At 42.9% G+C, this 25,910-nt stretch overlaps 1 protein-coding gene across 3 annotated transcripts in view; it reads right to left on the bottom strand.

Annotated features, from left to right (window-relative positions):
• The window catches only part of LOC126259758 (proton-coupled amino acid transporter-like protein CG1139), a 149,053-nt gene that overhangs the window by 81,738 nt on the left and 41,405 nt on the right, over positions 1-25,910 (bottom strand). For all 3 annotated transcript variants that reach the window (XM_049956751.1, XM_049956752.1, XM_049956750.1), the window contains exons 2-3: positions 10,319-10,430; positions 4,069-4,196 (exon numbers count right to left, since the gene is read on the bottom strand). In XM_049956751.1, coding sequence (XP_049812708.1) covers positions 4,069-4,196; positions 10,319-10,387 — 197 coding nt within the window. In that variant the 5' untranslated portion in view covers positions 10,388-10,430. The remainder of the gene's footprint in view (positions 1-4,068; positions 4,197-10,318; positions 10,431-25,910) is intronic.

The raw sequence follows: 25,910 nt of genomic DNA, 5'->3' as shown, positions 1-25,910 counted from the left end.
TCCAATCCTGATTATATGCATAATAACACAGAACCATAAGTATAACTCGTCAAGTGATGAGCTGTTCTGCCACAGGTTCGCGGTTCCCAAACTCTGCTGTACATGCAACACGTGAGTACAAGTATACTGACACAATGAACGATTACAAGCCCCGCAATTACTCAGGAATGCCAGTATCAAAAGTGAAAGATTTACATGCAGCGGCTCTAGAGGTCTTTTAGTTGCTCCTGTTAGCAGTAGAAGCCTCTTCGTAACAAGTGTGCATCAGTTATCCCAACGGGCAACGTAACCTCACTTGGTAACAATCACACTTGAAAATAATTTTGATGTATTCAAAAATCGTAAGCCAACGACGGTTTAATTGGGATTCCAGTCACAAACCAGTTCAATTAACGGCGCTGGATTTAAAGTAAACAAACCTGATGAAAAATTTTGGACACATCATGAGCCACGAAAATTAAAAACTTTTTTGTCAGTTAGTTAGTTTGTTGGTTGCGTGTTCCATTGATCAATCGCACGATACGGTAGCCGTTATGATATGGAACGTGTCAACCGTTATGATGTGGAACGTGTCAGGTGCACAAGAAATGCACATATGAAACAAGATTTTTTAATATATATACACTCCTGGAAATTGAAATAAGAACACCGTGAATTCATTGTCCCAGGAAGGGGAAACTTTATTGACACATTCCTGGGGTCAGATACATCACATGATCACACTGACAGAACCACAGGCACATAGACACAGGCAACAGAGCATGCACAATGTCGGCACTAGTACAGTGTATATCCACCTTTCGCAGCAATGCAGGCTGCTATTCTCCCATGGAGACGATCGTAGAGATGCTGGATGTAGTCCTGTGGAACGGCTTGCCATGCCATTTCCACCTGGCGCCTCAGTTGGACCAGCGTTCGTGCTGGACGTGCAGACCGCGTGAGACGACGCTTCATCCAGTCCCAAACATGCTCAATGGCGGACAGATCCGGAGATCTTGCTGGCCAGGGTAGTTGACTTACACCTTCTAGAGCACGTTGGGTGGCACGGGATACATGCGGACGTGCATTGTCCTGTTGGAACAGCAAGTTCCCTTGCCGGTCTAGGAATGGTAGAACGATGGGTTCGATGACGGTTTGGATGTACCGTGCACTATTCAGTGTCCTCTCGACGATCACCAGTGGTGTACGGCCAGTGTAGGAGATCGCTCCCCACACCATGATGCCGGGTGTTGGCCCCGTGTGCCTCGGTCGTATGCAGTCCTGATTGTGGCGCTCACCTGCACGGCGCCAAACACGCATACGACCATCATTGGCACCAAGGCAGAAGCGACTCTCATCGCTGAAGACGACACGTCTCCATTCGTCCCTCCATTCACGCCTGTCGCGACACCACTGGAGGCGGGCTGCACGATGTTGGGGCGTGAGCGGAAGACGGCCTAACGGTGTGCGGGACCGTAGCCCAGCTTCATGGAGACGGTTGCGAATGGTCCTCGCCGATACCCCAGGAGCAACAGTGTCCCTAATTTGCTGGGAAGTGGCGGTGCGGTCCCCTACGGCACTGCGTAGGATCCTACGGTCTTGGCGTGCATCCGTGCGTCGCTGCGGTCCGGTACCAGGTCGACGGGCACGTGCACCTTCCGCCGACCACTGGCGACAACATCGATGTACTGTGGAGACCTCACGCCCCACGTGTTGAGCAATTCGGCGGTACGTCCACCTGGCCTCCCGCATGCCCACTATACGCCCTCGCTCAAAGTCCGTCAACTGCACATACTGTTCACGTCCACGCTGTCGCGGCATGCTACCAGTGTTAAAGACTGCGATGGAGCTCCGTATGCCACGGCAAACTGGCTGACACTGACGGCGGCGGTGCACAAATGCTGCGCAGCTAGCGCCATTCGACGGCCAACATCGCGGTTCCTGGTGTGTCCGCTGTGCCGTGCGTGTGATCATTGCTTGTACAGCCCTCTCGCAGTGTCCGGAGCAAGTATGGTGGGTCTGACACACCGGTGTCAATGTGTTCTTTTTTCCATTTCCAGGAGTGTATATTACAATACAGAGTTAAGGATTAATAGTTCTATTATTTACTCCATTCCCTTAAATGGCACAAAATGCATATACTATATTTATAGATTTATTTATTCCTATTCAAGAATTCATCTATAGCATAGAAGGAGTTGTCAAGGAGATATGATTTGAATTTATTTTTGAAGATATTACTGCTGTCTGTCAGACATTTTATTTCTTCTGGTAATTTGTCGAAACTTTTTGTAGCAACATACTTTACCCCTTTCTGTGCCAAAGATAGATTGAGTAAAGGATAATGTAAGTTTTTTTTCTGGTATTATAATCATGAATGTCACTGTTGTTTTTAAACTGGTCTACGTTGTTGAGAACAAATTTCATTAGTGAGTAAATGTACTGTGAGGCTGTTGTAAGAATTCCCAATCTTTTAAAAAGATGCCTATAAAATGTACGACTATGAACCCCACACATTATTGTAACCACTTTCTTTTGAGTAGTGAATACTTTTTGTATAAATGTTGAGTTACCCCAAAATATTATTCCGTATGACATCAGAGAGTGAAAGTATGCAAAGTATGTTAGCTTACTAATTTCTATATCCTCAAAATTGGCAATTATTCTGATTGCAAAAGTTGCTGAACCTAGACGCTTTAGAAGATCCAAAACATGAATTTTGCAATTGAGATTCTCATCTATGCGTATACCCAAAAACTTAGTACGCTCTATGCTGTCTACTAACTTCTATTGACGTGCTATATTTATTGAAGGAACTGTACTTTTTGCAGTAGAAAATTGGATGTACTGTGTTTTTTCAAAGTTTAGAGCAAGCTCATTTGCAGAAAACCAATTAATGACTTTTCCAAAGACCTTATTTGTATCATTTTCAATTGGAGTTTCTTTTACTGGATTAATAATGATGCTTGTATCATCATCAAACAGTGTCAGTTCAGCTTCCTATTTCAGATAGGTTCAAATGGTTCAAATGGCTCTGAACACTATGGGACTTAACTTCTGTGGTTATCAGTCCCCTAGAACTTAGAACTACTTAAACCTAACGAACCTCAGGACATCACAAACATCCATGCCCGAGGCAGGATTCGAACCTGCGACCGTAGCGGTCGCGCGGTTCCAGACTGTAGCGCCTAGAACCACTTGGCCCCTCCGGCCAGCTATTTCAGATAGGAAGGGAGGTCATTCACTTATATTAAGAACAGAAGGGCACCTATGGTTGAACCCTGTGGAACACCTAATGTAATTTCACCCCAGTTAGATGAAGTGGCAAACTTATTTAAATCACTTGACCCATATAAGAAAACATTTTGCTTCCTATTCTGTAGGTACGACTTAAACCACTCATATGCTATTCCATTTATACTATAGAACTGTAACATAATGTCATGGTTCGCACAATCAAATGCTTTGGACAAGTCACAGAAAATTCCTATTGGTGACATATTAGTATTTAAAGACTCTATTATGTGGACAGTGAAATTGTATATTGCTATCTCAGTGGAACAGCATTTTTGAAATGCGAACTGTGGTTTACTAAGTATCCCATTACTGTTGAGAGGGCTAACCACTCTTGAGTACATTCCTTTCGCGAAGATTTTAGAAAATGCTGTAAGCAAGGATACTGGACGATAATTATTCACATCTATGGTGTCCCCCTTTTTGTAGAGAGGCCTGACAATGGCATATTTTAACCCGTCTGAGAAAATACCTTGAGTTACTGATGCATTACACATGCGACTCAAAACCTCAGCTGTAATTGCTCCACATTGTTTTAATATCTTATTAGAGATGTCATCTACTCCAATAGAACATTTATTTTTCAAAGATTTAATAATTTTACTTATTTCACAAGAGGTTGTCAGGTGAAACTTAATCTGACTAAATTTTCTAGAGCATCTTCTAGAGCAAAACGGTTTGTAAAGACGTTGACTAGATTCCGATGCTTTTTCTAATACATGCTTGATGATAAAATGTGATAACAAATTATTATTATTGCTAAACCGTTAAGGTTTGTTGCGTTCACTGGCTTACCTGTTGTACGGTGGAGGTTGATCAGACTCCGGCGTCGCCTTCGCGCCGCTGTCATTGAGATTGTCCCGGTCGCCACCAGTGAGACTGACGACAGAGCGCTTCCCCCTGTCGTAGGAAGTCGCGGACCCCTGCCAACGGAGACAATCAGACATCAGTAGCAGCCTGGGCCAAAGGCGTACGCGTTGTGTCGCACCAGTCGCGGGTAACAGAGCGTCCCGTGACCGCCTCCTCTCTGGCAGCGTACACAACTATAAGACTAGTAACCTGGTGCAAACCTGGACTGATTTTGGAGACGAGCTGGGCTCAAATCTGTACCCGACCATCTTGATGTAGGTTTTCCTTGGGGTCTGAAAATAAATATGTGACGTCTGGGCCACATTGCAGATTTTTTTCCTTTCTGTAATTGTGTAAGAAACATAAGAGTTAATGGTTAGAAGTATATTAATACCTTCAGCTGCTAACGGGCGTTGATGTATATCAACGGGGACAGGTGAAAATGTGTGCCCCGACTGGGACTCGAACCCGGTATCTCCTGCTTATATGGCAGACGCTCTATATCCAGCTGAGCCACCGAGGGCACGGAGAACATCGCGACTGCAGGGACTATCTCGCGCACGCCTCCCACGCCTCCCACGAGATCCACATTCTCACCTTGTATGTCCACACACTACATTCGTAGTGTCCCACCCCAACACACTCATTACTCGTGGAAAACATTCTTACCATGTCCCGTAAGAGTTCGGGGAATATATGTACATCCGCACAGAAGACGAAGGTCATGGCAAGTGTTGCCAGAACTACACTACTGGCCATTAAAATTGCTACACCGCGAAGATGACGTGCTACAGGCGCGATATTTAACCGACAGGAAGAAGATGCTGTGATATTCAAATGATTAGCTTTTCAGAGCATTCACACAAGGTTGGCGCCGGAGGCGACACCTACAACGTGCTGACACGAGGATAGTTTCCAACCGATTTCTCATACACAAACAGCAGTTGACCGTGAAACGTTGTTGTGATGCCTCGTGTAAGGAGGAGAAATGCGTACCATCACGTTTCTGACTTTGATGAAGGTCGGATTGTAGCCTATCGCGATTGCGGTTTATCGTATCGCACAATTGCTGCTCGCGTTGGTCAAGATCCAATGACTGTTAGCAGAATATGAAATCGGTGGGTTCAGGAGGGTAATGCGGAACGCCGTGCAGGATCCCAACGGCCTCGTATCACTAGCAGTCGAGATGACAGACATCTTATCCGCATGGCTGTAACGGATCGTGCACCCACATCTCGATCCCTGAGTCAACAGATGGGGACGTTTGCAAGACAACAACCATCTGCACGAACAGTTCGACGACTTTTGCAGCAGCATGGACTAACAGCTCGGAGACCACGGCTGCGGTTACCCATGACGCTGCATCACAGACAGGAGCGCCTGCGATGTTATACTCAACGGCGAACCTGGGTGCACGAATGGCAAATCGTCATTTTTTCGGATAAATCGAGGTTCTGTTTTCAGCATCATGATGGTCTCATTCGTGTTTAGCGATATCGCGGTGAATGCACATTGGAAGCGTGTATTCGTCTTTGTCATCGCCATACTGGCGTATCACCTGGCGTATCACCTGGCGTGATGGTCTGGAGTGCCATTGGTTACACCTCTCGGTCACCTCTTGTTAGCACTGACGGTACTTTGAACAGTGGACGTTACATTTCAGATGTGTTACGACCCGTGACTACTCTTCATTCGATCCCTGTGAAACCCTACATTTCAGCAGGATAATGCACGACCGCATGTTGCAGGTCCTGTACGGGCCTTTCTGGAAACAGAAAATGTTCGACTGCTGCCCTGGCCAGCACATTCTCCACATCTCTCACCAATTGAAAACGTCTGGTCAATGGTGGTCGAGCAACTGGCTCGTCACAATACGCCATTCACTACTCTTGATGAACTGTGGTATCGTGTTGAAGCTGCATGGGCAGCTGTACCTGTTCACGCCATCGAAGCTCTGTTTGACTCAATGCCCAGGCGTATCAAGGCCGTTGTTACGGCCAGAGGTGGTTGTTCTGGTACTGATTTCTCAGGATCTATGCACCCAAATTGCGTGAAAATGTAATCACATGTCAGTTCTAGTATAATATATTTGTCCAATGAATACCCGTTTATCATATGCATTTCTTCTTGGTGTAGCAGTTTTAATGGGCAGTAGTGTATATACTTACATGGACATGTCCGAAAGAACAGACACAATATACATATAACAGTTAATGGCGGATTCTGGAGCTCAAACATATATCGTGAATTTGCCGCACAATCACTACTTTTTGCTAACGATATTGGTGTTGCAATGCATCTCGTTACAGAAACAGCAACAGAAGAAATTATTAAGTGGTTCTTTGAAGTCGAACTCTACCTAAATTTTGAGAAAATTTAGCGATAGATGCATACAAACATCTGATGTGCCACATGAACAGGGCACAACTACAAAAATCTTTGGGTGTTGATACTGATGAGAACTTTAATTAGAACATATATACCTCTTGGCTGCTCAATCAATTAATTTTAGTTGATTTTTACTCGTAGAATAACTGCTATTCTTGGAAACAAGTAGAACGACCTCGTAAAATGTTTTGCATATAATAATTGCTTGATAATTTTCTGGGGTAGCTCTTCACTTAGACACAATGTACTGATTGCATAACAGCGAGCAGTAAGAATTATACCGTACGTGGTGGTTACCAAGAGACATCGTAGCCTTTAAACTGCACCTCTACAATATTATACAGGCTGATTCGAGCCAGCCGGAGTGACCGTGCGGTTCTAGGCGCTACAGTCTGGAGCCGAGCGACCGCTACGGTCGCAGGTTCGAATCCTGCCTCGGGCATGGATGTGTGTGATGTCATTAGGTTAGTTAGGTTTAATTAGTTCTAAGTTCTAGGCGACTGATGACCTCAGAAGTTAAGTCGCATAGTGCTCAGAGCCAGCCAGGCTGATTCGAAATTAATTGTACACACTTCGTGAGTGTAATGTATATACCAACGTGAGAGTAAAAAGTTAAAGTTTTGTCTGAAATTGCTTTATTTCGGAGTTATACAGTAAAGTATGCATAACAAGTCCAACACAATAACATAAAATTAATTCTTCTCAGAAAGCAACGACATGAAATTCAACTCATCTTTGTAGTGTCCGTTTACTCCAGGACATTTTCAAAATGATGTCCATGTAGACGAAGACAATAACGTGCTCGACTTCTTACCGCTCTCGGAAATTTGCAGGCTCCGTTCATCTCAGTCTGCAGAGTTGCACAGCTATTTTCAGTCCCCTGCCGTAGTTGCGCTATATTCTCAATTGCGCACATACGCGAGTTTCATGAGACAGCCCCAAAGACAAAGTCGAGCGGTTGAGATGCAGAGATCTGGCGGGCCAAGCGTCTGGTCCTGCACTATCTGCCCACTTTTCGCGGTAAGGAGCTTTGAGATACTGTTTTTCCTTCCGACTTGAATGTGCAGGGGCACCGTCGGCAAAGCAACATCAGTCGATATGCAGCCGAACACGACGCGCGAAAAGGTTGTATTGGCCCCTGAGGTAATGCATATCACAAATGACATTATGCACCATAACTTGGAAATCAAGCAGTTTCAGACAAAACTTTGTTTAACATTTGCTCTTCTGTTTATCCATAAATTTCACTCGCGAAATGTGTACATTTGTTTTTGAACCACCCTGAATATAGGGCTCCACCTCAGACTAGCGCAGCGCTGGAACTAAGGCCACAACTTTCGTATGCTGATAACGGCGTACAAAATTCCCGCTGAACACTTCTAATACCCTCAGATAATTTCCCGTGTCGATGGACTAGCAATGGCGCAAGTAACTTGATATCAGAGAGACCGAAAATCTCAAGTCCACGGTACAATAATGATGAATTCAATTTACCTGCACAAGTTTCGTAAGTTGCTGCATTTGCAACAGTTGTTCAAAATGTCGTCAGTGTAGGCATGGCATCGTCGCACAAAGTTCTGTCACACCCGCTCTAAAATCCCCTCTGTCGTTTAAACAGTGTCGCAGGCAATGAGAAATCTCGCAATGAGATTCTTTTCAGTATCGACAGACGCCTCTTGTACAAGAATTCTCACATGACCGCACAGGAAGAAGTCGAGTCGTGTGAGGTCAGGTGAAAGTGCTTTCCACGAAACAGAACCTTTTTCCGCTTATCCAGTTTTCAAGGAATGTTTGATCCAGGGGTTCACGAGACCTCAGTCCAAAGTGAGGTGGGGCTCCATCATGTTGGAACCACATACGTTGACGAATTACAAGTGTAATATGTTCCAGGAACCTGGGTAGTATGGCTCTGATAAACGTGTGCACACTGGTACACTTAAACCCGGAGGAAGAGCATACGGGCCTAGTACATAATCGTTGACTATGCCTGCCCACACGCTGGCAGATAATCTATATTGATGACCTTTCACAACTGTGGCGTGGAGATTCTCATCGACCCAAATATGACTATTGTGGCTATTTTGCGCTCCCTCTTTCGTGAAACAGGCTTCACCTGTGAAAAGTACATATGCAGGAAAGTGAGGATCGACTTTAAGGCGTTGCAAGAACTACTGGCTAACACGAAACGTGATCCGAAGTCAGCAGAAGTCAAAGCACGCACTTACTTTGGTTGGTTGGGGTGTAGCTGCATTTCCTGTAATACTTGCCGCACAGTACTCTGAAAAACATTCATTTCACGTGCATCTGAGCGAGAGCTGGTAGCAGGCGCCTCTTCCACTTGAGCAAGCAGTGCATTTTGTACGTCTACGTTCGGTGTAGTTCGTCGTCATTTAATCTTCGAACCATGACGTGAGCCGGATATCTTCTGCGAATATTAGGTTCTCTACAATTACCCGCACCTTGTGCTGCTTCATTTTGCTTGCTCACACACGAAAATCATGCCTGCAAGTCCCGTCACCGGGTGTCGCTTCATTTGGTTCGGGCTGATCGATTTTAGACTTGAGCTTGTAAATACATACCACAGTCTACTACAATACAGATACTGTACACCAGGACTGCTCATGTCAGTACACAGTACGCCATCTGCATTGAATTATTTGATTTATTGTCCCAATCTCTATACCTAAGTGCTCGTCGGATTTCCTACCCTGTAATCTCAGCAACAACACTATCGGTACGTGTATCCCACGATCAGGGGTATCAGAACGACTTTCGCTTATAACTTTCGACTAGGCCGTTTCCGGACCAGGGTAACTTACCTCAAACTGATACATTTACCTTTCTCCATCTTCCCTGAAAGTTTGTAGCATTATTACGGAATCACCCCGTACATATTCTATCCTACCTGTACAATCATTTGTTCTGGACAAATCTTTTATCCCAGAGAATTTTCTAATTAAAAGCTTGTGGCCTGGAAAAAGCTAATTTCTATGCGTAGTTTCTTGAGCAGCAATGACAAACAATATGTTCATTAATGTTAAAACTGAGCATGTAAAGATATTCGAAAACCAACTATGCAACATGCAACCAGATAATCGGTTACCTGTATTTGGTTTTTTGATGACTGGATAGTGGCAAAAAAGTGAAAAGAGTCAGTTTGATTCATTTATTTTTTTTATTTACATGGCAGAACGACGACTATTTGAGAAATGAAAAAAAGTAACAAAGTACGAGGGTTGAAACTTGAACAGTGGCAGCTATTTATTTACAACTTACAAAAAACACATACATGTTTCAAAGCTTTACTGTCCTTCAAAGTAGTCAACAGGATTGTGTATAATTGTTGCCAGCGATGTGCGAGTCGTGGGATACCCTTAGCACTGACAGTTGGGTTGATAGTCCTTGTGGATATCTGTAACAATACTGAGGCGAATACCATGAAGTGATTCCTTCTATTTAGGAGTCAAGTTGTAGTGAAGACGGCTTAAGTCCGGGGAGTGTGGAGAGGGGTGAAGAAGTAGCTCTGAAGAAGACTCGTAGGAGGAAGACGAAAAGACAGAGAGAGTAAAGAAAAAGAAATGTACAGAAGCAGAAAAAGACCACTCCTTCAATCCAAAGAGGAAAACAAAAAATGACGTTAATCCTTTAGTTTACCTAACCTGTGAGCCTCCTCCTCACTTTTCCTTAACGTCTGATATCCAGCCCTGGAGTCATTTTAAAAAGCATTTAATGTACAGTACTCGTGTATATGGATGCAATTTGCACTCTTTACATTAGCCGTACAGTCCACATCAACTCTTATACTCACCGGCACACTGCCGCCGCCGCCATTCTCGTGCGGTGACTGGTCCGAAAAGGCTGGCTTATCCTGGCTCATCTCCGAATAGACGCTAAGTGAGTTAACACTTCAGATCTCTTCTCTGAAACAGAAATTCGATGTTTTAGTCCTGACAAGAGCAGGGCAAAAATCAAGTTACAGAACCATAGAAATTGGATGTTTCGTATCCATTACACACATTACGAGATTTGTTAGAATGGTGACTCTCAGAAGAGTATTTGGTAACAGCTCTACACAGACTTTTTTCGTCGGGTCGTCCGCATAATATCTTACTGTTCAGTTTTAATCTTCCTATACAATCTTTAAAAAGGTTTCTCAGTTTCATTGTTCACATCTTTTCAGTTCTCATTAGAATACTGTGCCATGCTTTAGTTTAAGCAAAATGTTACCCATACCTAGGAGAATGTTCAACGCCAGTGGTTATCTTCATTCCAAATTCTTCCTTCGCCCATTCCAACCCATTATTACGTTAGAAATTGAGATTTAGTTGATATTCTTAACATAAACGTTGTCTAAGCGTATAGCTGCTTTATGTTGCAATACATCGGAGGATAAAACTCCCAAACCGTCCACATTCGCAGCTGCGTTGCTCTGTTTCTACTAATGGCGAAACTGTTTGTGGTGGACACGCCTTCGGAAGGAGCTGGGTTCAAATAACGGTCTGCCCAACAAGATTTAAGTTTCCCGTGGTTTACCTAAGTCACTTAACACAACAATCACTGTTCCTTTGGAAAGGACGCGGTCGCTTTCCTTAAACAATGCGAGCTTGTGCTCCGCCTATAATGACCTGGCTTCTCGGTGGGACCCTATAGCTTATTCTTCCTTCATTTTCTAATTACGCGTTCTTTCCTCTACCATACTGCATAATCTTGCATTTCTTCCCGGTGCACGAAGATATGAGCAAAAACAGCTTCCAGTCGTGATGCATTATTCTGAAATTTTTATTTGCTCATGACCTTCCATTCAAACTTATGCAAGCATTTCGTCAGATGGCCATATTTATAGTAAGCATATTTCGACGACGAACTACAAATCGTAATAAAAGTTGTCGTTAATACGATAAAAATCTATTGATTTTAAATACAGATCATGATACAACATATATTTCTAATCAGTAAACAGCGCCTGACATTAACTACGAAATCTATACCGAGCTTAATTCTGAATGCATTTTTTAGGTTTTCTGTATTTGCTACCCTTTGCAGAAACCGCGTTATTCACATCTCATGCCCCTCTGTTTGGCTTGAGTGCGAATGGATGGCGTTTCGTCGCGACAGGTGTCGAAACTATGTATTTTAAGAAAAGTTTATTTTCACAGTCGCAGTTGCATGGCATAAATGACTGACTGGTGCTCAGTCATTTATGGCGTACATATCTCTGTGACAACTTTTCCTCATTGCGTTTTCGACATCCTTTAAAGTATAACAGTAACATTTATAAACAGCTATCCTTCCATGCAGCACTTTGAGCATTAGTTCGTCTTCCTATGGGACACGTAGAATGGATCTCCTCTCACATTTTTTCACCGCCCCCAAGAGAGAAGGCTGCGGAGCGGTCGATGTGACGTCACCCAGAACGGGCCATACTTTGCGAGGCGCTGCACTGACAGAATCGAGGAGCACGCCCTGCTGTATTTCTCAAAACATTTCACAGAATCTATTCGGTAAAAAAAACTGTATTTCTACGTGACTTGTAGTTTTACACGTCAGCTTCATGGTAAAATCCCCATCATTTCGTTAATTGTCATAATTTATTGTGATATGTGCTGTATAAATAACAAGTTGGAAAACTCTGCAGTGAAAAATAGAGCTCGCTGTAATTTTACATTTGGTGCACGTTACATCATTTGCGTTAGTGCAAATGAAATTTATCTAAGATATTGATTTTTTTCTTTAGACTTGGGAGATGGTCTCTCTATCTGTCTCCAGCCTCGAAAAAATGGATTTTAAGTAGTATTTTCATTGCCGACCGCACGAGCACGGGAATGAAATATTCATAACATCCGTCACATCGCGCAGAACGTTAGATACACCACTGGCCATTAAAATTGCTACACCAAGAAGATATGCAGATGATAAACGGGTATTCATTGGACAAAGATCTTATACTAGAACTGACATGCGATTACATTTTCACGCTAATTGGGTGCATAGATCCTGAGAAATCAGTACCCAGAACAAATACCTCTGGCCGTAATAACGGCCTAGATACGCCTGGGCATTGAGTCAAACAGAGCTTGGATGGCGTGTTCATCAAGAGTAGTGACTGGTGTATTGTGACGAACCAGTTGCTCGGCCACCATTGACCAGACGTTTTCAATTGGTGAGAGATGTGGAGAATGTGCTGGACAGGGCAGCAGTCGAACATTTTCTGTATCCAGAAAGGCCCGTACAGGACCTGCAACATGCGGTCGTGTATTATCCTGCTGAAATGTAGGGTTTCGCAGAGATCCAATGAAGGTTAGAACCACGGGTCGTAACACATCTGAAATGTAACATCCACTGCTCAAAGTGCCGTCAGTGCTAACAAGAGGCGACCGAGACGTGTAACCAATGGCACCCCATACCATCACGCCAGGTGATACGCCAGTATGGCGATGACCAATACACTCTTCCAATGTGCGTTCACCGCAATGTCGCCAAACACAGATGCGACCATCATGATGCTGTAAACAGAACCTGGATTCATCCGAAAAAATGACGTTTTGCCATTCGCGCACCCAGGTTCGTCGTTGAGTATAACATCGCAGGCGCTCCTGTCTGTGATGCAGCATCAAGGGTAAGCGCAGCCATGGTCTCCAAGCTGATAGTCCATGCTGCTGCAAACGTCGTCGAACTGTTCGTGCAGATGGTTGTTGTCTTGCAAACGTCCCCTTCTGTTGACTCAGCGATCGAGACGTGGCTGCACGATCCGTTACAGCCATGCGGATAAGATGCCTGTCATCTCGACTGCTAGTGATACGAGGCCGTTGGGATCCAGCATGGCGTTCCGTATTACGCTCCTGAACCCACCGATTCCATATTCTCCTAACAGTCATTGGATCTCGACCAACGCGACCAGCAATGTCGCGATACGATAAACCCCAATCGCGATAGTCTACAATCCGACGTTTATCAAAGTCAGAAACGTGATGGTACGCATTTCTCCTCCTTACACGAGGCATCACAACAACGTTTCACCAAGCAATGCCGGTCAACTGCTGTTTGTGTATGAGAAATCGGTTGGATACTTTCCTCGTGTCAGCACGTTGTAGGTGTCGCCATCGGCGCCAACCTTGTGTGAATGCACTGAAAAGCTAAACATTTGCATATCACAGCATCTTCTTCCTGTCGGTTAAATTTCGCCTCTGTAGCACGTCATCTTCGCGGTGTAGCAATTTTAATGGCCAGTAGTGTATATTGTTGTGACTTGGCAAGACAGCCAAGCCACTATGAGGTGAAGCCGAAAGGCACGCGTTAAAGCTCACGCAGGATGGCGTGAGGTCTGAAACAGGACAGTGTCTTGATACTAGCCAATAAAGTACGTAGCTTCTGGAATACTTAACTTTAATCCATAATTGGTGAACATCGGTCTGACGGTACATGCATCACAAGATAAATAGCAAATGATAATGGCGCCTTGCTAGGTCGTAGCAAATGACGTAGCTGAAGGCTATGCTAACTATCGTCTCGGCAAATGAGAGCGTAATTTGTCAGTGAACCATCGCTAGCAAAGTCGGCTGTCTAACTGGGGCGAGTGCTAGGAAGTCTCTCTAGACCTGCCGTGTGGCGGCGCTCGGTCTGCAATCACTGACAGTGGCGACACGCGGGTCCGACGTATACTAACGGACCGCGGCCGATTTAAAGGCTACCACCTAGCAAGTGTGGTGTCTGGCCGTGACACCACATATATGGAAACGAGATTTTGACCAATGATAGCACGCAAAGAGGAGAGTGTTTTTCCATATGGTTAACATTCTCTAAAACTAAACTCCACTCTGAACAGGCCATGAAGGCCCAAGGATACTGACCGGCCACCGTGTCCTTCTCAGATCACAGGCATCATCACTGGATGCGGGTATGGAGGGGCATGTGGTCAGCAACATCGCTCTCCCGACCGAATGTCAGTTCCCGAGACCGGAGCCGCTACTTCTTAATCAAGTAGCTCCTCAGTTTGCCTCACAAGGGCTGAGTCCACCCGGCTTGCCAACAGCGCTTGGCAGACCGGATGGCCACTCATCCAAGTGCTAGCCCAGCCCAACAGCGCATATCTTCGGTGATCTGACGGGAACCGGTATTACCACTGCGGCAACGCCGTTGGCGTATGGTTAACATGCAGAACTTTATTTACTGCGATGTGACGGAAGCTACAGTTGTTATTTTATGTTTTTTTTTTCAAACCAGTACTGTAATTTTAAGTCATGAACAGCTACTAAAAAGAGAATTTGCTCGTATGAAAAACGTGAAATTTCTTCTCTTATTTTGTTCTAAATAGACACAATGCAACTTGCCAAGGTACTTTCTTTCTACACTTCAGTTATCTTTGACATACGAACAATTACCGCAAATTGTGTACCATTTTCCATTCCTATCTCTGTACAGAGTGAGGGACTGAATCTTCTTATTACAAATATCTCCTAATCCATCAGCGAAAGTATCTTTTTAACATATTTGATACCTGTTTATTTTTGGTTAATAAGGTTACAAAGACAAAATGTTCATTATTTTATGAACCGCTTGGGACAATTCGTAACATTAAAATTGATTATAAATGGTTCAAATGGCTCTGAGCACTATGGGACTTAACATCTGAGGTCATCAGTCCCCTAGAACTTAGAACTACTTAAACCTAACTAACCTAAGGACATTACACACATCCATGCCCGAGGCAGGATTCGAACCTGCGACCGTAGCAGTCGCGCGGTTCCAGACTGAAGCGTGTAGAACCTCTCGGCCACACCGGCCGGCAAAATGGATTATAAATATATATAATTTATCTTTAACACATCAAGATATAATTAAGGTGAATATGTTCGCAACTTCACTTTGAATGGGTATAGTAACGTAAAGATGGTACACTATTTACTGTGAATTATGTTCATAGTTGTCAGATGATGAACAGGAAGAAAATATTTTCGAAAGTTTTAGTCACAGCTGTTCACTAATCAGAATACGACGGGTTACACGATTCTGACAAAATTGCAACAGAATTGGCGTTTTATTTTTGTCTGAAATGTTAATCTTTCTTATTTGAAAAAACATCATGTGTTACGAGTAACAGCTACATTTCTTTTGTTGAAATGTTTAATTTTGCTTCTTACTCCAAAACCCAGTATAATTTGCTCAAAACAACCTTGCAGTAGCAGTTGCGATATAATCCTCAAACACGATGTCTCATTAAACAAACAATTAGTGACCAGAGTGGTCAATAGCTTACAGAAAATCTCTTTGTGTCCGTTTGCAGTATCGTAAGAGAAGAAATTTCATGTTTTTAATACTAGTAAATTCTCTTTCCACTAGCTGTCCACGACTCTTAAAAAACTGAAGTACTGGTTTGAACAAAATAAAATAAAAACTGCAACTTTTGCCATTTCGACGTAAGTACCGTATGGTAACCGTAAGGCAAAACACTCTGCTCTTTGCTTTCTATCATTGGCCAAAATCTCGTTTCGATATATCGAACGGTTTACGAGATATGAGGGATGTTATGAATACATCGTTCCCGCGATCATGCGATTGCAAAAGAACATGCTAAGATCAATTTTCTGGAGATGGGAGACAGACCTTTACCCAAGTCTAAAGAGAAATTCAATATCTTAGCTAAATTTCATTTGCAGCAATGTATGATGTAATACACACCAAACCCAAAATCATAGCGACCCCTATTTATCACTGCAGTGTTTTCCAACTTGTTATTTATATGAGAAATACCACTACAATTATGACCAGTAACGAAATGATGGGCATTTCAACATGATGCTGACGTGTAAAGCTACAGGCAACGTAGAAATCATTTTTTTTTTACATAATACATTCGGTAAAAGGTTTTGAGAAATACCGCAGGGCGTGCTCCTCGATTCTGTCAGCGCAGCGCCTCGGCAAGCCTGACCCACTGCGGGTGACGTCACACACACCGCGCCGCGTCCTTCTCCCTAGGTGGTGGTGATTTGTTCCATTCTTGTGTTTCCTTCCATTGTCCATAATCATTTTTATTGCTTCGACACTTTTAACTGCATGTTTCATGAACCTTTAGAGATTTATAATCTTATTTCCCATTTTCCATCTACTTCTGATCGACAATCTATAGTATTTTAGTCCAGAAGCTTCTTACGATCTCTAAATATTCTAATATTTCGTAATTTGCCAGCATTTACTTTGACATGTGCTCTATCTTCCTCAGTATTCTTTTGAATTGTCCAGTCTTTCTCGTTGGTATATACTGATCACAGCTCAATGTTGGTGTCCTTTATATTCTAGTGGCAGATCGTTTGTTGCGATTTTTGAAAACCGTATTTGCTTTCAACAAGTTGAACTCATTCAGTTTCATGGTACTGGGTCACTTCTGCTGTTAATCTCCTAGGGTGAATTGTGATATCGGATTATGTGTATGCTTTAAACTCCTGTGTGTTACAGGTATCATTACACAAAAAAGACACTGCATGTAAAACCTTGAGACTTAGGTTAATAAACATGTAGATGAATTAAAACGTCTCTCCGGTGTTGCTTTAATTATACGACTTTGGGTGTATGTGAGCGACTTTTTAGCCGCCGGTTTCCTGTCGCAACAATGCACATGCTAGAAAGTGCTGCACTAGCACAGCGAATGCTGCAGCGTGCTCCGGGATGCAATTAACGAGTTTGTATAATCCTCCATGAATCGCAGTTGTATGAAGGTTTAGAGGTGCTTCAACGTGACATCAATCACATTCTTTCAGAAGCTCCCGTTATTTCGGTAACCGTCCGTAAATAACCATCTCTTATACTCTATATACTTCTTCAGATGCTGATACACTTATTTGCAGACTAACAGCCTCATATTCTCTCATACAAAACTTGTTATTAAAACACAATGCATGCAATCATTACCTTCCTCATCAACGACGTTTTTTTCCCGTTGTAGTAATATTGCCATCTGTTGATAGTTACCAGTCTACTCTCTTTGCGTCAGTTAACGTATGTGGGATCCCTGTGTGGGTTTTATCGTCAAATAAATTAAGTAAAACAAGCAGACCGAAATAAGGAAGCATCGCTAAATAGAGACTTAGTGAAATGAGAGTCTTGCAACAGTTTTAATTCTGAGCCATTTGTGTTAAACTGTTCCGAGCACTGACGAACTGAATCTCGCAGTGCACTGAAAAAATGCGCCGCATATTTTTTGGTGCTGAAAATCGCGATGACACAGTCGGCGGTACGACCCTCAGTCGATGTGCTCCTCTTCCTTTATGTGTTGTTGATTTGCAGTGTTATCTTCAACACACTCAGAAGCTGTCTTGATTTTTCATATCTTGTGGAATATTCAAATGGCTCTGAGCACTATGGGACTTAACATCTGAGGTCATCAGTCCCCTAGAGTTAGAACTACTTAAACCTAACCAACCTAAGGGCATCACACTAATCCATGCCCGAGGCAGGATTCGAACCTGCGACCGTAGCAGCAGCGCGGTTCCGGACTGAAGAGCCTAGAACCGTTCGGCCATTCTTGTGGAATATCCTGTCTTTCATCACGCCAATTGCGCTTCGTTTATGAAGCAGCGATGACACTGTTGAGGAGCTCAGAAATTTTTTTGATGTCAATTCTTCAAATACTGTACAACAAATTAAAAATCATAAACACGTAACGTTCTTTCAAAGTACATCTCAATTAGCTCTGTGATTGGAAACGTTAATAGGTAATAAAACACAAGACACTGTTCCGTGTCTATTATTTCCGTGTCCAAACGACAAGTTGGCATGAATGAAAATACATCTGAAACTTTTTGTACACTCTATGAACAACACATCATAAGTGACAGAAGTCGCGTGATGTCTAACATGTCCAAAAATATAAATGGTGGTTTTACTAAATGAGAGCGAAAATTGTCATATGGACATACTGCCGGAAACGTGTCCAAGGGAGGTACATCAACATGCAGGTTGATATAAACGATCTTTCTGAATTGAAAACTCATATCAGAACACACCAGCAAGTGGGAATGTTCCGTTTGTGCTAGTGTTTTAACTCCATACTCAAGACAGCAGTGAGGTGGAGTACCATCATATACCCTCGCACCACGAAAGACGCGTCTTCCAGGTGTCGCCAATAATTGGGGCTGAACTGATGTTGAAGGTTCGCTGCCGTCATACCACAGCTCGCAGTTGGTTATTGTGAATGTTGAAAAACCTTCGCCGCAGAGGCAAGTCCGTAGGTAATAAGGCCTTCACGCGTTGTAAGTGATACCTATAGCTAGCTGCAGCTGTCGTAGAGAATGTTCCATACGGTCGTCTGGTTTACCCCATGCTGGCGGGCCACATGTCTGGTGCTGTTACCGGGGTGATCGTCAAAGATCTTCTACCTCTGTCTTCAAGTGGGTAGATATGTCCGGCTATACGCCCATATCATGCTTTTTGCTCCTTTTGCCCACAGGTTCATGGACAGCTGTGTGGCTGGATTGAAGTGTTTTTAGCAAACAGAATACAGCATGTTGTTCTCAATGGAGAGACGTCTACAGACGTTAAATTAACCTCTGGCGTGCCACAGGGGAGTGTTATGGGACCGTTGCTTTGTGATAGATAGCGCTGTAATAGTCACAAACATATGGCTCACAATTTTAGACGAACAGTTGGTAACAGGTAGGTTTTTAAAATTAAAATACAGAACGTAGGTACGTTTGAACATTTTATTTCGGTTTTTCCAATGTGATACATGTACCTTTGTGAACTCATCATTTCTGAGAACGCATGCTGTTACAGCGTGATTACCTGTAAATACCACATTAATGCAATAAATGCTCAAAATGATGTCCGTCAACCTCAATGCATTTCTCAATACGTGTAACGACATTCCTCTCAACAGCGAGAAGTTCACCTTCCGTAATGTTCGCACATGAATTGACAATGCGCTGACGCATGTTGTCAAGCGTTGTCGGTGGATCACGATAGCAAATATCCTTCAACTTTCCCCACAGAAAGAAATCCGGGGACGTCAGATCCGGTGAACGTGCGGGCCATGGTATGGTGCTTCGACGACCAATCCACCTGTCATGAAATATGCTATTCAATACCGCTTCAACCGCACGCGAGTTATGTGCCGGACATCCATCATGTTGGAAGTACATTGCCATTCTGTCATTCAGTGAAACATCTTGTAGTAAAATCGGTAGAACATTACGTAGGAAATCAGCATACATTGCACCATTTAGATTGCCATCGATAAAATGGGGGCCAATTATCCATCCACCCGTAATGCCGCACCATACATTAACCCGCCAAGGTCGCTGATGTTCCACTTGTCGCAGCCATCGTGAATATTCCGTTGTCCAATAGTGCATATTATGCCGGTTTACGTTACTGCTGTTGGTGAATGACGCTTCGTCGCTAAATAGGACGCGTGCAAAAAATCTGTCAGCGTCCCGTAATTTTTCTTGTGCCCAGTGGCAGAACTGTACACGACGATCAGAGTCGTCGCCATGCAATTCTTGATGCATAGAAATATGGTACGGGCGCAATCGATGTTGATGTAGCGTTCTCAACACCGACGTTTTTGAGATTTCCGATTCTCGCGCAGTTTGTCTGCTACTGATGTGCGGATTAGCCGCGACAGCAGCTATAACACCTACTTGGGCACCATCATTTGTTGCAGGTCGTGGTTGACGTTTCACATGTGGCTGAACACTTCCTGTTTCCTTAAATAACGTAAATATCCGGTGAACGGTCCGGACACTTGGATGATGTCGTCCAGGATACCGAGCAGCATACATGGCACACGCCCGACCTTTTCCGCAATTGGTAAATGGTCCATTTTAACACGGGTAATGTATCACGAAGCAAATACCGTCCGCACTAGCGGAATGTTACGTGATACCACGTACGTATATGTTTGTGACTATTACAGCGCCATCTATCCCAAAGCGAAAAAAGTGGTCCAACTAAAATATTCATATTTCTTTACATACTACACGAATATGTAATAGGAAATGGGGGGTCCTATTAAAAAAAACAGTTGATATCCCTTTGACCTATGGCAGCGCCATCTAGCGTGCCAACCATAGCGCCATCTGGTTTCCCCCTTTAAGCTAGACGAGTTTCGTTTGATGCTCATTTCGTGAGATGTTTGGCCCGGTCACTATCACTGGACCACCCTGTATATTACACATTGCACAATGTCATAAAATTCTTCCGACTTCTAGGGCTTGCTTTCCTATAAAGCTTGTATTACACATCGTGATGAAGGCCATTTGCAATAATGGTCGAAACGTTTGGCACGTTTTACAACATGCCACGGTTTACAAAACTATTAAGGCTTTCGTGGCCACTTGATAACAAACTGCCAGTTGGCTTCAGTCTAATGTTATTTGGCTGACGTTTGTCTGATGATTTTTCTGACGTTTCGCCAGCACGAGAGGCTGGAATTGTCGAAGCTTCACCCTCGATTGGACTGGAGCCGAGCTCGCAGCCGCAGATAGGCAAACATTGAGAATAGCTTCAAAGAGAAAGATGAAAGCCTCAAGGTGAATGGGTCGTGTATTCTCGTGCTGCAGCCAACGACCGTCGCAGGTAGCAAGGAGAGAACCGCAGCGGGAATACTCATGGAAAGCCATAGGCGCCGACTTTTGAAAATCTTGGGGTATGCTCATCATGTTTTACTTTAAAGTTCATAATTACCCCCTACACACTTACAGTAAATGCAAATGGTACTAGTAACTTAAAATACATGAGCCCTCACCTAAACAGGGGGAGATTGGAACGTGCTCCTCCTGAGAGTTGTTTTGCTCATAAATTCGTTGATTAGAGAGGTTCCAGGTTCAGTTCCCTTTCTAAATCGGAATGCATGTTCAACAATGCTACATGATTTAAACGGTCTTGGTTCATGTTGGCTCTGGTATAAGTTTTCAATCTTCGAAGTGCAGAAAACAAACTTTCTGCAGTACTCGTGGGTACAGGTATCATTAAAAGAAGTCGCAATAATTTTACGTGCTCTGGTATCATGTTCTTCAAAGCTACACATTTGTCATTCTCTGTCCTACCTAAGCACTGCACTACACTGTCAAAGCTATCTAGTGTAACATTATGCTGTTTTACAACATCCAACGAAAAATCTCTCTGAAGAGTCAGTCTTACACAGTCTAAATCGTCACCGTAGAAAGAAAGAATGTAACTACTATTGTCTTTGCCTAATAAAACATGTTCTATTGTGACAATGTGTGACATTGTTTAGGGCGGAAATCTACTTTTAAAGCTGCTTACTGTTTGATCCACTACCTCGAAAAATAAAATTCACAACTTATCTTGAATATCTGATGAAGTATGCTTGTCATCACCTGCTACCTTTAATGGTAATTTTATAGGGCGTGAAACGGCGGGGAGACTTAATTTCAATGCATCACACTTTTATTTAGCATGTTCCCAAAGTGATAAAAATATACTTCTATTTCTGGCTTCTCCTGTTGAAGACAAAACAGCATCTATGTAACTCTCCCTTCTTTTTCTTTTTTTTTACAAGCAAGGCGGAAATTCAGTAAAATTTTTTGAAGTACAGCATTAAGTTTTTCTGTTCTTTGGAATACAAAAATTAGCTTTTTAACATGAAACAGAGTTTCAAATCTTTCCAGACATTTTAGATTCCTTTAGATTTTTCACCAGCATCATTTCGTTCATCTTGCGTATCATTAAGAAACTTCAAAAGAACTTCATAATTATTATCTATGCACAACAGAGATACAACACGCATGCACATCGCGTTGGACAGAACGGTCTTAAACCTTGACCTACTTCAGTGTCGTGTGACTCTGGAAGCAACTGCTTAAGATTTCCGAATTTTACTACCCTCATGGGTGAGCCACGAATAAATAAATCAAATATTTGAGAATTAACAGAATATCTGTTAATACTGGAATGCTACAAAATTAGTCTTGAACAACTGAGTTTAGGGAATGAGCCAAGCAGTGAATGTAAATAGCCCTGGATTCAATTTCTTTTATCCCTGACTGGAATCCTTGCAAACAACGCTAATATTTGTTGCGTCGTCATAGCATTGTCCACGACAGTTGACAGTTGTTCACAGAAATAGAATATCTTAATAAAATATCATTCACAGACTTAAACAGTGTATCTGAATCAGTTAATGGAAGTTCATAAAAACCCTAAAACAACACATGAACAGCAAAATTTTGGTCAACAGTACGAAAACAGACATCTGCTCTCTAACTGATATATCGGATGTCTCGTCGTCCAACATTAATGCATATAAATCATATTCTTTTATTTGTTGAACCTAAATTCTCTGAACAGACATGCTTGTCAATGTTATAATTTCATTAATTATGTCATGAGACATCCATCTGTAACTAGTCTGATTAAGCCATAGTTTCAGTTCGGGTGCAACTTCGGAACGTAATTTCAGAAGACTGACAGAATTAGAAGATACATGAACATGACAACGTAAGGCCAATCCTTGGCAAAGCAAGAACAATATATCAGTAAAAATTTAACTTAAATGAACAGTATGGGCCTGTATTTCTTTTGCTTTAGAATGACTAACTGAAGATAGAATATCTACTCCTTTTTCCGTAGAATTATTTGTACGAACTGAAAACATTTGCAAATTACTTTTTAATGAGATTTGAATCGTTTTGGAGCAGCGGGCCAGTTCTAGAAGCCGTATTTAACGAATGCATTATAGGAATCCTTCTTCGCAGTAATAGTTTTTGGAGGTAATCTTTTGTTCTCACACATAGACCTACAAAAAACAATAAACTCTGTCATCCTTTTCGTCAAACTGAATCCATGTATATCTTTTTAACCAACGTTTTTGAAAAGTCCTGCCCCTCTTTCAGCACTGGTATCATTTTCGTGGATTACCAGAAATAACAACAGGGATTTCATTGTCACAAGCTATCGAAGATAGATCACTTTTACTGATACACGCTGTCAATTCGATAACACCATCACTATCACGATTATCAGACGAAGCCCTTTTGTATGTCAGTGTATACTGATCCACTTTAACGATTTTGACACACAAGACATGAAGATATATTTCCAAGTGCAGGTGACATAAGTCAAGCAGAATACAAACTAGAGGTTTATACGTTCTGACTTCTGACTACTTCCGTGAAATCTTCTCGGGTGATCAGCCGAGTAAAGGCGTCGTCTTCTCGCAACGTTTCGAAGGGTTTCGTACCCATCATCTTCAAGCGAAGTCTTCGCTTGAAGATGATGGGTACGAAACCCTTCGAAACGTTACGAGAAGACGACGCCTTTACTCGGCTGATCACCCGAGAAGATTTCACGAATGGAATACGCCGAGAAAGTCTCAAATCACATTTTCTGACTACTTCGTTGTTCATTCAGTTGTTGAGATCGGGAAATTCAAATTCGTAGGTACTGTCCATTTAGTGAATGTTTTAGCTAGGATGGGCGGAGCACTCTTGGCAGCCGATGTTCCAGTTCAGTGGTAACGTATTTGGTTGTGTCAAAATGTTATCTTAAAAGAAACCGCTAATTAAATTCGTATTTCGTAGTATAAACGTTTTCATTGTATCGTACCCAACCGGCTTCATTTCTAGTTATTTAATGCAATAATAATAATTAAAGGTTTGTGCCTTCGGTTTACGTTATTGACGCAAGTGGCATTCCCTTAATATTCAGAGTGTTTAGAATACGGTCACTTCACTTATACGCCAACACGGATTTTAAATCCCCGAATTCAATTAGCCGTTTGTTTTAAGATAATCTTTTTACAGTGGTGTATTACAAAAGCAGCTGTCCATAAATGTAACGAGGGAGTTGATTTTAATTACGGTTAAGACGCAAACCTTTGCAGTGCCGGTTGGATACGACGAAAACGTATGTAACGTACAGAAAAAAATAATACTACAATTTTAAATGTGGTATGCTGTGCATACCCACTGAAATTCTGTGGTCTGCTTGAGCGACGGAGCATACCCGTAGTCGGCGCCTATGTGGAAGGTCCTTGGATGTTGGCGCGCCAGGCACATGTAACCTGGGATCGCAATCTCGACTCCAGTCCACCACCAGCAATGGTGGGCGAAACTTTGATAGTGCGAGCCACTCGTGCTGGCGAAGCGTTTGAAAAATAATCAAACAAACGTCGGACGAAGGATCCGAGACAGAATATGACTGGAAATTTGATGATGCGGCCCAAAATCCAGAAGAATTTTATAGATATTTATAAAGGAAATCTATTTTGTTACGAACTGATTTTAGAGTTGATTAAAAAGAGCACATGAAAAACTATTTCACTTCAAAACAAGTCAGTCGGCTTATTGAAATGTAACCAAATAATGAGTAACCTGGTGGTTGCAGTAGTGCTGATAAGTTGCTCGATAACTATAGTTGGAGTCGCGAACGATGGCGGTCGTGTTCAGGCTTGTTCTGCGCACCTACGTCACGTATTCTCCGACAGCCAATGAGCGTTCAGTAGTGAGCTCTCTGCTGTAAATGCTGTAGCTAATGCGAGCATTAAACGTGACTGTAACGTGTTGTTTAGTGAATTTCGATTCAGTTTGTTTCGAGTTCCGATCGCTGAATGTGGTGGTAGTTGATAAATTCTGCATACGCAGGCGAGAGACATAATTTGCAGGATATAAGCGTTCTTCAGGCAGAAAGCACGTGCATGCGCGTACCGCAATTGCCGCTTGAAATCGTTGACAATGAAGTCCCCCGTCCGTGCCTCTACATGCGCGAACCGCCACCGTTCCTGGATAGGTCTAGAGTGATAATTTACTACACCAAATTACAGCAGGGTGTTGAGAACCTTTATTTCTGTTTGTAATTCGAGGTAACCGCCTCTCAGTTGTCGCATAATTATGTTTCCCATCCAATGCTGAACATTTACACGGCAGTCATCAACTTATGTCTTCATGGAGTAAAACACAGCTCCAGAAAACAACTGTGCAATTTCTCTGTCCATCCCACGTACAAGTTCTACATCTACATCTACATTTATACTCCGCAAGCCACCCAACGGTGTGTGGTGGAGGGCACTTTATGTGCCACTGTGATTACCTCCCTTTCCTGTTCCACTCGCGTATGGTTCGCCGGAAGAACGACTGCCGGAAAGCCTCCGTGCGCGCTCGAATCTCTCTAATTTTACATTCGTGATCTCCTCGGGAGGTATAAGTAGGCGGAAGCAATATATTCGATACCTCATCCAGAAACGCACCCTCTCGAAACCTGGACAGCAAGCTACACCGCAATGCAGAGCGTCTCTCTTGCAGAGTCTGCCACTTCTGTTTGCTAAACATCTCCTTAACGCTATCGCGGTTACCAAATAACCCTGTGACGAAACGCGCCGCTCTTTGTTGGATATTCCCTATCTCCTCTGTCAACCCGACCTGGTACGGATCGCACACGGATGAGCAATA

The sequence above is a fragment of the Schistocerca nitens genome, chromosome 5 (assembly GCF_023898315.1).
Source record: "Schistocerca nitens isolate TAMUIC-IGC-003100 chromosome 5, iqSchNite1.1, whole genome shotgun sequence".
Taxonomy (NCBI): domain Eukaryota; kingdom Metazoa; phylum Arthropoda; class Insecta; order Orthoptera; family Acrididae; genus Schistocerca; species Schistocerca nitens.
This window is presented reverse-complemented; position numbering and strand designations above follow the sequence as displayed.